Genomic DNA, 12,356 nt, shown 5'->3' on the forward strand with positions numbered 1-12,356 from the left:
TTAGCTCAAGAGACTCCAAGTAAACCATTTCCTTGTGTGTTGCAATTTCTTCTGCTCATTTGTCTTCCACAGCTTTTTAAAAGTGGCTGAGCCACTGTTAACACTAACATTACACATAAATGTGGTGCAAACACTATTAGCAAACATTACAGTGCTCTTTCACGCCAAACATGCATTTTAAATGCTATGCACCCAACATCAACAACACCATGTCCCAAAAGTCAAGACGACATGCCAAGTGTTAGACTGTACCTCTTTTTGACTAACAGTAGGTTTCTGGATAGAAACAATTCCTATAGGCGTAGAAGACAGTGGACCAACTCTGGGCTGGGGAGGATTGGGGCTCACAGAAGTTGATGCAGTGAAACATGATTGGGGTTCAGGTATAAAGTCAGGAGCTGGGATGAAGCCCATAACTGGTGTGAAAGATAAAGGTCGGGAATGAGGAGATTTGGAAGAATCTGAAGCTGAGCCCACAGTTGCTTTGTTAGCAGGGTTAACAGAAACCAGCTCTGGCTTGGCTTTAACTTCATTCTGCTCCTTTGTTGTCTCCTTCAAGTCACGTTTTTCATCCATCTTCTCACTTATCTTGTCTAACTCCTTTTTTTCTGGTCGGTTATCCTGAAATATTCTTGGAAAGCGCTCCCTTGTTCTGCCTCTGACCATAAGGCTTGTTAAGCCCCTTGAAATATCATCTTTGTCTTCTGTTTTGATGACATCATGTTTAAAAGAGAATCCTGGCATCACTTGGGTTTGGGACACTGAGGTTGCTGCTGCTGCTACTTTGATTGTGTCAGTAGCAGGCTTGCCTACTTCTGTAACTTTGTCAGATTTCTTTGCTGGTACATTGATCTCATCTTCTGAGGGTAAAACCTTCCTGACAACACGACGAACAACCTTTACTACTTTCTTACGTGTGTAACCCTGGTCATCAGTGTTAGCCATTTGGTTGGTGCTGGTGCCTGGAAGGCTCATGATACCATTGGCAGTACCATTGACTGTGCTTTTTCCCACCACGCCATTTTGTTCTTGCTCACTTAAATCTGGTTCAAGCTTCCGAGGAATTTGTGGAGGTTCAGGACTTTTAAGTTGTGCCGCCGTCGTTGATGGTGGCTCAGGATTTCTGAAGTGCCCTTGGACTTTTATGGGTGTCCTGACTTTTGGTGGGGAAGGACTCCTGATCCTGGCAACTGACTCTGCAGTAGGACTTTTTGCCCTCAATAAACCCCTGCCAGGATCTAGAGCTGGTACCGACTTGGCTCGGCCGGGAATCCCATCACTGTCTGACTACTCACAGAGAAAAGAAAGCAATTACATGAATGTAGACAAGTAATGAAAATCCAAGCATTATGTCTTATTCTGTCAAAGAATAAAAATGTTGGTGTGTTACAATGAATTTTATGAAGACTAGTAACAGAGAAGAACAGATATTCCTTTAACCCTACAACGTAATGCAATATTGGAGCTTCCAATGACTTTGAATTTAGCCTAGAAATCCAATGCCTAAAAACAGGCTACCAACCAGAATATCCCTAAGAAATCAAAGGCTTTCAGGACAGGTTCAGCAAACATCACAGCTCCATTTTGCTAGACATGGTACTAATTTTAACACTAAAAGGGTGTATAAGAACATGTAATCATCCCAAAGCAATCAGTTTGAGAGTTTCTGTTCTATATAAAATAAGTTAGCATGCTCCATCGGGTCCAAAGGTCTATCTATAATGACATATTTGCTCTCCTGGAACAAGATGTCTAGCCGTCCACCTCAAGGTTTTGGGAAAGTGCTAGTTGCCAACTATCAGCTAAAGCATGTTAGCATGATTAATCCAGTACACTACAGGGATTTACCTACTATGGAATGAGTTAAACCAAAACTTTGTGGCATTAAGTTCAAATATATGCGAATGAGTATTCCAGTTATTATATATTAGGAAAGAGATAAGCCTAGATGTTTAGATAATGATAATAATTAAGAACGTTTTCAACTGCAATGTGTGTCAAGCATCATGAAAGAGAAGAGACCCTGGTGGTCTAACCCCCAGCTGTTGAAACTACCACTTGGGGCATGGAACATCACTTGTCTGTTGGGAAAGAAGCCTGAGTGGTTGGGTTTGAGAGATACTAGGAAGATATAGTCGAGTTTGTCTCAACACAGTGTGGGTTCTTGAACCAGTCTTCTGGAGACCGGGGGTGGCTGGAAAGCACTTAGATGTAGAAAAAAAGTGTGTCTATGAAGTGCTTTGAGTGAAGTGCTTTGAGTTTTTTACTCTACTTCTACTGAAGTAGAGTAAAAAAAAGCACTATATGAGAACCAGTCTATTTACCATTTGCCGTGGTGAGGCTGAGAGCAAGGGTCAGGATACTTGTATCTCACAATTTGGTGCATGTAAGTTAGGGTTTTGTTCCTGGTCAAGACTTTCTCATCCTGGTGGATGATGGGGAAAGTGTCCTGACTATCACTGCCCTTTATGTGCCAAACAAGTTTTTCAAATACCCAGCCTTCTTGGAGTCACAGGGTGGGGTATTAGAAAGTGTAGCACACAGGTGCATGTCTTGGACACTGGACAGACCTGGCATAGCGAGTACCCATTACTGAGGCAGATGCATAGACCTGCAGCTACAAGGTGGTTGGTGCCTGTCAAAGTAGTAATCCCTGAACTACATGCTGGACACCAAGGTGGTGTCAAGCTGAAGCAGGAGTCTTGTCGAATTTGGTTTTCCTGTAGTACTCGGGAAGCAGCTGACAGGTACCAGCAGTCCATGTGGAGTGTGGCTCTTGCAGTGGCTGATATAAAATTCAGGTGTGGGAGAAGTTTCATGAGGAACAATGCATTTTGTACGGAATTCTGGGCGAGCTCTTATCCTCTTGAGGATATTCAAGACAGATGTTTTCTGGAGATGTTTATGGACAGAATTTGTAGGCATAGCCAAGTGGTGGTATGCCTCCAATTTAGTGGTCTCAGGTTCTTCCATCTTTCTGCAGATGATATGATTTTCTGTCAACTTCATCAGGGGTGGCCTGATGAAACACTTTTAAGTCTGAGACCATGGTTTTCAAAAGGGCCTCAGACAGTTGTTGACCCAAGTATAGTTGTTTAAGTCTCTTAGGGACATGTTCACAAGCGGGGAGAAGGGGAAAATGATCTGGGCCACAATCACAGTGATACAGACAGTGAACTGGTCTGTACTGTTGACAGGAAACCAAAGATGTTTGATTGACCAGTAGATCTACATTAGCTCTACATCCCTACACTCACCTATGGCCACAAGCTTTAGGTAATAACTGAAAGAATGAGAATATGTATATACTCAGAGTAGAGCCATTTTACATCAAAAGGAGCCAGCTGAAGAATTTGGGCATCTCACTAGGATGGTTCCTAGGCACCTCTTGAGTGATGTGTTCCAGACATGCCATGTCTGTCACAGTCAGTGACAAATTAAAGTCAAAATAGTTATTGATGGAAATGTTTTATATATTTTTTATTAACAATCTGTAGCATTTCTGTGTTTTACACTGTTTTGAACATTCTATACTTTTGAAAAGAACCTTTGCATATTGTTATTACAACTAATTAATGCAACAACAAACTTAGAATTTTTTAATTTTAATTTTAATTTTTTTTAAATGTGTTTATTTCTTTTCTCACTTTTTTATTCACTAATTACATTTTTTACTATCTTTAATTGTAGTTTAAATAATTCAGAAAGCTTTACATTTGCTTTAAAATATATTGCCACAAATATTTCAGGAATAGTGCTGTAAACAAAACATTTTTTAAATATATTCACAGATTTAACCTAAAAAACAACAAAGAAATAGATGATGGCAATATATACAGAGTATTTGCCATAAAATGTGTCATCCTAACACTTCAACCTGAAATATAAATACAAAGACCGTGCTAAAACACTGGATTTTAAATGTCAAGGACCAAGACGATTCTAAAATGAGAGCCAGAAACTCTAATTATTGCCATTGTTTACTTACACTTTTGTTTGCTGGCTTGTTCTCTTCTTTAATCTAAATGTGTTGAACAGGAAACCAGATCAAAATCTTATAGCTTAGATCCATTGCACACCATGCAAATTTCAAAACATGCACATATTCTGAGAGCCATCTTTTGCATGAAAATATTTTTATTTCAGTGCAATAATGTGCTGTAAAAATTGTCTTACTATTTCAAGAGCTGAAACCAATGCACTTACTGCATTTAAATTGCGTTAGTTAAGTATAACATAAAATAAGTGAAAGCCATTAAAATCTGAAGTGGGGTGCCACACCAAATGCCACACAAATCCAAACATAGAGATGTTAGTACACCATAGTAGTCCCATCACACTAATGTGCTCTACTAAACATCTAAACAAGACTTCCCTTTTTTTCCCAGAACGAAAAACGAGATGAAAATGCCATGGTGGCTGATCTGCTGTCATGGACTGTGATGGATGAGATGAAAGCAGGTGAAGGAGGTGGAGGAAAGCTAGGAAAGGAAGATTACACACAGTTAAGAGAAACTTCTTCACGCACCAGGACGCACTGAATTTTCAGCGCAAGTAACGTTTTGTTTTTAATGACAAACCACTGAGAAAAACAAAGAATGAGCACAGAACTAGAGCTTATTCTAAGAAATTTAAACATTTTTTGTAAAAACAACTATACAAAACCAAAAGTAACTCATCCTACACAAGTGGGCTAATCTTGATAAAAGTTTCCATAAGCATTGCCAAGGACATTGTGAGTGCCAACATCTATGTGATGTATACAAATATTTTATGTAAATCCCACAATCATATACATTTGACAGTTAAATTGAGCACTGTGTCATAATATAAAATATCAAATTAGAATGGTTATCACAATGTCACGTATCATAGTACTATACTACTATAATGATTGTAACATACACAGCAGGTAAAAATAAATACTGACTATGTCACTAATCAAGGTGCTATTGATATGAAATTATCACCAGATGTTGGTAACGACCCATCCAATCTATTATTACATAGTATTGAACACATCAAGAAAGAGAGGTGCAAAAAGGCATTAAAATTCATCGGTAATTAGAAAGCAATCCTGCCATTTTGTGAAAATTAATATCAGCTGGTTCAGTCTCAACCGATGGCCTATGAAAACCAAGGTGCCGCACAATAAACTTTTCATGATTGTAAAACCAATGAGCTCTCGCAAGACCTTCACAACCTTATTGTTTCCAAGCATACTATTGGCACTGGACGATTCCAGTGAGCACTGTTGGGGCTAAGGTTGGGCAATATGTAAATATTTTCCAACGGACAATCGTCAGTCCAATAACTAACAATTGGCAATATATTCACGAATGTGCAGACTTTTTGATGGGCAGAGCAATGTAATCATCCACGGACTGATTTCCGCGTTTAGAACACAGAAGAAGTCCAAACATGGGCGAACTAATTGTTAAATTGCACACTGGAGGAGAAGGTGCAGATAGAAATGGACTGTTATCTCAGCAAGGGGGTCATAGACGGAGAAGATGATCCGCTAGCTTGATGGAAAATGCATAAAAAAATGTTTCCATAAACCATAAACCACCATAAACTGGCCATGGCCAGGTGCTCCCCACAAGATTTCAGACAGAGGAGTGAAAGGAATTATTAGAAGGGTTGTCAAAGGGCCAAAAATCACTTGTGGTCAGTTTCCATTGCTCAAGAAAAAGCATGTTGAAACACGTTTAAAATCTGCTAAACAACATTTCATCAAGCCTGTGAAATACTGGGAGAATATGGTTTGGTCAGATGAGACCAAAACTGAATATTTGGATGCCATAATGCAACCATGATTGGAGGTCAAAAGACATTGCAGATGACACCAAAAACACTATACCAACAGTTTGGAGGTGAGAACATCACAGCTTCATTCATCCTGTATAATTTATAGACAATGTGAATCAATGTGAATGTAAAAATCTATTGTAACATTATTATATTAATGTACAAAACATATCTGCCACAAGCTGATAAGTTTCCATTCTTTCCAAGAAAACATAAATGTAAAGTAAGTTAACTGGGAACACTTACTGACCAACATCTGAGCAGAAAAATGTGGACTACAACAAGAACCAAGGAAGTTGTATTGTGTAATGCTACTTTCAGTTGGCAAAGCCCCCCCCTTGTCCATCTCTAGCCATAAATAGTGCCAATGGCTGTAGAGCCTCAAGGCCCCATTCTTGTCATATATATTCAGCAGAAGAAACTTGTTGTAAAAAAAAAAAAGTTAGTATAAATAATTCTACCTGTAAATGAAGCAGTCCCACAACTTCTGTATTATAGTAGTCCTCAAACAACAGACCAAATCAGTAACTGGGTAAAGAGGAATAGATCTGAAAGACCAGCCAGAGACATACAAAGTAGAGAGTGAAACGGCAGGGCTGACAAGAGAGGGAGCACTATGATAGGCTGGCTATTCCTGTTGGTGTGCAGACAAGAGTTGACGGGGACAGCTGTTGTGATAGGAGGCTGCTAAAAGGTAAAAATAGGAGCGCCAGCCTTCCAGTCTTCTAGACAGCTCTGCCATTCACTCCCCCAACCATTGCCACAGTTGCCCCACTGCTCAACCACACATGCTGGTCTAGTTGGTGTCATCTCAGCTGCCTGCCTGCCTGCGTGCGTGCGTGCGTGTCTACCTGCCTATTATGAAGGTCATCCCAGGCACATAGCCGAGATTTTATTTGTTGCTTATTGTGGCTTTATATATGAGGCTGATGCTGCAAGTGTTACATTCACTTCAGCACATGGAGTAATTACAACAATAAAGGCTCTAATTATTTTTCATCAATGCTGCCACATGCAACTTCTCTCGTCTCTCCCAGCCGGCTCCAGGACAGAGACTGCACCCCGAAACCATACACCTTCATTGGTACCAGATAAAGAACCTTCTTAACTGAGAAGCCCAGAGAAGAGGGAAACTAGAATACCATGAACTGCAGATTCGCATGGTGGAGGACTACTGCCCGGAAGTTCTAAACAGACGCACGGAGTACCCAGAAGTGATGGCCGAGCTGTATAAACACGGTCTCAAACCCGCTCTGTTGTATCCTAAGACTTTGCATCACATCTCCCAGCAGTGTAAGACAGTGGTTTCATTCGGCTGATGAGGCGAGAAGATAACTGGACGACCTGCCCGTTACAGCGGAGTCACACTGAAAGATTGTTTATGTACTCATTATGCTTATTTGAGGGACAGCCCTGTGAGTAGACTGTTTTGTCTGATTTTCTCCTACTTTTGGGATATGTAAGGACTTTTGTTTACGCTTACGCATTACAGACTCCTCTTCTTTTCTCTTCTTCTTCAATTATGCCTCTCCAATTCATGGAAGCATGGTAAACGTCTGCCATCCTCACCAGAAAGATAAAGCAGAATGCTGGTCCTACAGGCCAATCTCTCTATTACACATCGATGTTAAAATTTTGGCTAAAGTTTTGGCACGAGGCTGAAAAACATTTTGCCATCAATTATATTTTTAGATCAAACTGGTTTCATTAAGAATCGTTACTCCTGTTTCAATATCCGTAGTCTATTAGATATAGTATACACCCCTCCCGAGTGCATCCCGAGTGCCTTCTCTGTGGATTTTCTCTAGATGTGGGGAAGGCATTCGATCGGGTCGAGTGGAAATACTTATTTAGAATTGAGCATAAAGTATCCCTGTACACTGACGACTTACTGATCTTTATTTCAAACCCCCAAATATCTATACCCGCAAAGATGTCAGTATTTAATCCGTTTGGTCAGTTTTCAGGATAAAAACCTAGATAAAAAAGTGAGTTATTTCCTGTGGATGGAGGAGCACCAGTGTATGACTATTCTACTCTCCCCTTTAAAATAGCACAAAATCAATTTACATATCTAGGTATAAAAGTTACAAGGAAGCATAACTGTCTCTTCAAAGTGAACTTCCTTTATTTATTAAATAATAAAAAACAGCACCTGGCACAATGGTCCCCTCTCTCTACTTCTCTGGTGGGAAGAATTAACTCAATCAAAATGTACTCCCTTAATTTTTCTCTCTCTTCCAATAAATACCGATTTTTATCCCCAAATCTTTCTTTGATTCTTTAGATTCAACTATATCATTTTATATATGGAGAGCCAAATGCCCCTGATTGACTAAAGCCCATCTTCAAAAGCCCAGGAGTAATGGAGGCCTGGCAATGCCTAATCTCCAGTATTACTATTGGGCAGCACATATCTTGGGTCTATTTCCAAAGCAAAGATAACTGCCCGTTAGACGATGAGTCTAACGGGCAATCATCATGAAGCCTACCTACTCACATATTGTATAAGAATTTTTTGTGTATCTCTTTTTGTTTGTCGTTTTAATCTGATAAAAATATCTTTGAGAAAAAAAGAAAATATGAATGCCTGACAATGTAATGGTATGGTCCTGATCAGACAAGTGATTCTGTCTTGGGGGGGATTGGGAAACACAGCAAACCTTCTGGCCACAGCACATATTGATGAGCCATTCTTATGCTACCACTAGTGACACTGACCTTAACCAAATGCAAAACTAGTGAAAAAGAGGTCAGAAAAGATGAGAAGGGAAAAATTGTCAGTGGCTTCTACCTGTAAAACCATTCCTGTTTGGGGGTCGTCTCACTGTTGCCTCTCTAGTGCACCTGTTTCAACACCAAAGCAGCTGGAACTGATAAATAACCCCCTCTGCAACCTAACTGACTTGATGGTATACTCTGATTAAAAACTGTTGCAAGTTTTTGAGAAATGTATTTAAGTCTGTATGTATACTTTTGAGCCTGTGCAGATTACAGAAAATCCTAAATAACATCAACTTGTGCACCCAGTTTTTGTTTTTTCAAGTAATTCAACTTTTAAACATAACTGTATATGTACACACAGAGACACCGAATTTGCACAGCACTACAGTACGAGCTTGCTATAATGACAAAAGAGACATCGATCTCGTAGAGCAATAGTCAGGAGAGATCTTAGCCATTATTTCTTAGAACTTCCGAGTTGAGTTACAATGCCATGTCCCATATAAGGGTAACGTACCTTCACATTTAGTCGACTCATCTTGTTCCAATTCAATTCCTTATTTAGCACTACAGCTTTCTAATCCTACAAAACCTATTTTATCAACTCTCTCTGCTTTTGAATTTTGCACAAGACATGTTACATGTGCTGTGTAGAGTGCTGGGGTTCCTATTGCACTGTCTTCCTTTGTGAAACCAGTGTATACAGCAAAGAGGAAGACATGTAAAGCAGCTAAAGGAAGGCATCACAATAAAAGCAGAAGCAGAGTGGAACATGTTACAGGAAATGAATGCTTCTCTCATGCTGCTAGCAAAGGAAAGAAAGAAAACCCAGGTCTTATCTCTGTTCTGTCTAAACTGTGGTACTTTTTCAGTTGAATGAGTCCCAGTTAAGTAAAGTCTGTTCTCTTATGAGTAATGTTATTTACAGTTGTTGTTAACAGGAGCTTTTTATACTAATCTGTGGCTTTTCCTAAAAAGGACCCACGTTTTATATATGTATATATATTTGTTAAGTGATTGTTTTAGTAAGTAAACCCTGTCTGAGGCATGTTTTAATTACCACAGTCATATGTTTTAGAGATGCGCTGATTGGCTAGCCAATGTCCTCAGCCCTTATTGGTGGCCAACTGGTCAGGCTCAGGTTGGTCTGTTTAATGTGCAACACACGATGCAGGCAAAAAGTAATGCACACACTCACAGCCACACAAAAATATTGCATTGAAGCTCCTCGCTCTAAGTGAAGATGCAAAGTTCACCAGGGGTTCAGGGGTCAGCCATGAAAACATTGGTAACAACAAACCTAATCAAACAGTTTAATCCCCTTCACCCAGCTGAACATGGACATTATAAAGATTAAAGAAAGGCAAACTGTCCAAAGCTAAAGCTATCCAAAGCTTAGAACAGCAGCCCCTCGATGTGCAAAAGATCAAATCAGGAGAATTATGGAAACAACTCAAAAATGAAAACACAAAAGGCATCAACAGGTACTTAAATTTTGCTTTCCTACTCATTGAGCAATCACAGTACTTTTTACTGCAGCTGTCAGGTTTATAAGCCTGTGAAGGTTCCCCGTCATCCAGATCATGTTAATCTAAGGTGCTTGGAAAGAAAAGCGACTGGACTTCTTTAAGTTTCTTGAATATGTTACACCTCTCATCCGAGACACTTCTTCAGCTCTAAGCGCAATTGGCGGAGAGTCCAAGATATTTAAGCCCTATTGGGAGCAGCCAGTAGGCAGCAGATATTGACCCCCTAGTGCTCTGCATTTCCCCACACTTCTGATCTTTCTCCACAAGATGGAGCCATGGAACCAAAAACACACACACACACACACACTTCAGCAATCCCAAAACTACAGAATATATTTTTCTGCAGTGGCTTCCACATTAATCTGGGAGGGGAATGGGAGATTGATGTAGATAAGATACAAACATTTTATGATAGCTTTAGCCAAGATGAAAGAGAATGAGGGTTGTGGGAATGGCAAGCTAAAGTGCCTTTGGAAAGAATGCAGCCTAAAGAAGAGGGTGGTGAAAGAAGGGAGAAATGCGCTGACGTAACATCTCTACGGTGACTCTGTGTATCATGTATAGCAACGTCCTGTATACAAAGGCTTGTGTGAAATCAAATCAGATGAGATGAAATCAACAGTCGGAAATCTGACCCAACTCGATTAAGTTGTTTTTTTCTAAAAATATTTAACTGTCATTTTATTTATATAATATTTAGAATGATACATACTTAATTTACTAACATATGCAAAGATAAGGTGAAAGCAAAGCGTGAGAGCATAGCCCAGGCTTTTACCATGTAAAAGTTCACTAAACAACCCACTGCTTATGATACAGAGAACTAAGGACTCGATTGTTGAATTAGGCGAAATGCTTTACATCACTGAAGCTGTGGTTATCACTCATCTCAACCCTAATGAAGAAAGCTCAAACACAACTCAACTTCAAGCACTTGTTGACTTCTAAAGAAGAGCAACAGAAATCTTCTTAACTGGAAACATCACAATGGGATGATCAAGGCCTAAGCCTGGAAAGCTCTGCAGAAGATGATTAAAACTGCCCAGAATATCATTGGCACCCATCAGTAGAAGCAGCTGGGTGTTTCCCATCCAAGAAACAGCACCCCAGCTACAAACTGTTGATTTTCTTTCCTCATATGGTAAAAGTAAGAAGCTAATCCTCGACCCTTGATCCTGAGAAAGAATCTAATGACAAAGTATCTAATAATCTTGACAATAAAAACAATTTTTTACTGATCACCAGCAGCCTACTCTATTTGAAGATAACTTGAGGAAAACACAGCATACTGGTGTAAATCACAAATTACAGTGAAACTGACAGCTTTATAATTAAATTACATGAAGATATAAATTTATCCTATTATTGGATATAATATAAAAAGCTATACATGATTCAATTCAGTGTTATTTATATAGTGCAAGATCACAACAACAGTTGACTCAAGGTGCCTAATGATTGTGCTTGTACGCAAATTTCATAATTATATTATTCGATCTCATGACTGTCTCATACAACATGTGCTGATAGCAATATCTTTAACCTAACCTAAAGCAGAATCTAAACTGAACAAGTCAAAGGTCCCCATATTTCCTTATTTTCAAAATATTACACTTTGTGCTCACGAAGGCAGACATACAAATGTACAAGAGAGGCGGAGAGAATTCAGGCAAGATGGAGTGGGTGGAGACAGGTGTCAGGTGATTTGTAACAGGATAGCAACATGAATGAAAGATAAGGTTTACAAGATGGTAGTGAGACCTGCTATGTATAATTTAGAGACAATAGCACTAACAAAAAGAGCAGAGGCAGGGCTGCAGGTGGCAAAGTTAAGTATTTGTTGGTAGTGACAAAATTAAAAACGCAAAGATGATAATAATGCATACACAAACAGACATACTCAGTTCTACATTTCAAAAGAAAGAAAAAACACCCCATCTCAAATGAACATATTTCTTCACTCCTAAGCATGCGAATTCTGTTTGGCTACTGTAATTTCTGAGGCATGCATAGGCATAACAAAACAGCAGATGATGCCCTTTACACACTAAGAATCAGCTCCTGTAATTCATATCTGATCAAAGTGCAAGAGATGTTGGGGCAGCAAAGTACAGGCCAGTGACTGCTGCGAAAACCAAACAAACAGCATCATTGACTAAAACCCTCAGCATCATGAAAGCTAAAAGCATGTGTGGTTCAATGGAACGTATTGATGACATGACAATGATGTCAGAAGAAATCAGGTTGCCGCTTCTGAACACATCACAATCCATAATGGATTTAGGTTGTTGA

The 12,356-nt window shown here is 39.4% G+C and overlaps 1 protein-coding gene across 7 annotated transcripts in view; it reads right to left on the reverse strand.

Annotated features, from left to right (window-relative positions):
* myo18ab (myosin XVIIIA b) overlaps positions 1–12,356 on the reverse strand; it is a 123,670-nt gene that overhangs the window by 91,776 nt on the left and 19,538 nt on the right. Inside the window, exons 1-4 of one of the 7 annotated variants that reach the window (XM_087841599.1) lie at positions 6,273–6,922; positions 4,376–4,481; positions 3,989–4,021; positions 253–1,287 (exon numbers count right to left, since the gene is read on the reverse strand). The exons of 4 other annotated variants lie outside the window; for them this stretch is intronic. In XM_087841599.1, coding sequence (XP_087697725.1) covers positions 253–1,287; positions 3,989–4,021; positions 4,376–4,414 — 1,107 coding nt within the window. In that variant the 5' untranslated portion in view covers positions 4,415–4,481; positions 6,273–6,922. Of the gene's footprint in view, positions 1–252; positions 1,288–3,988; positions 4,022–4,375; positions 4,482–6,272; positions 6,923–9,052; positions 9,269–12,356 lie in introns of those variants that run through there. 2 more of the 7 variants (XM_087841622.1, XM_087841617.1) reach the window with 2 other exon arrangements.

This window comes from Neolamprologus brichardi, chromosome 1 (assembly GCF_056152115.1).
Source record: "Neolamprologus brichardi isolate AB-2024 chromosome 1, ASM5615211v1, whole genome shotgun sequence".
NCBI lineage: Eukaryota > Metazoa > Chordata > Actinopteri > Cichliformes > Cichlidae > Neolamprologus > Neolamprologus brichardi.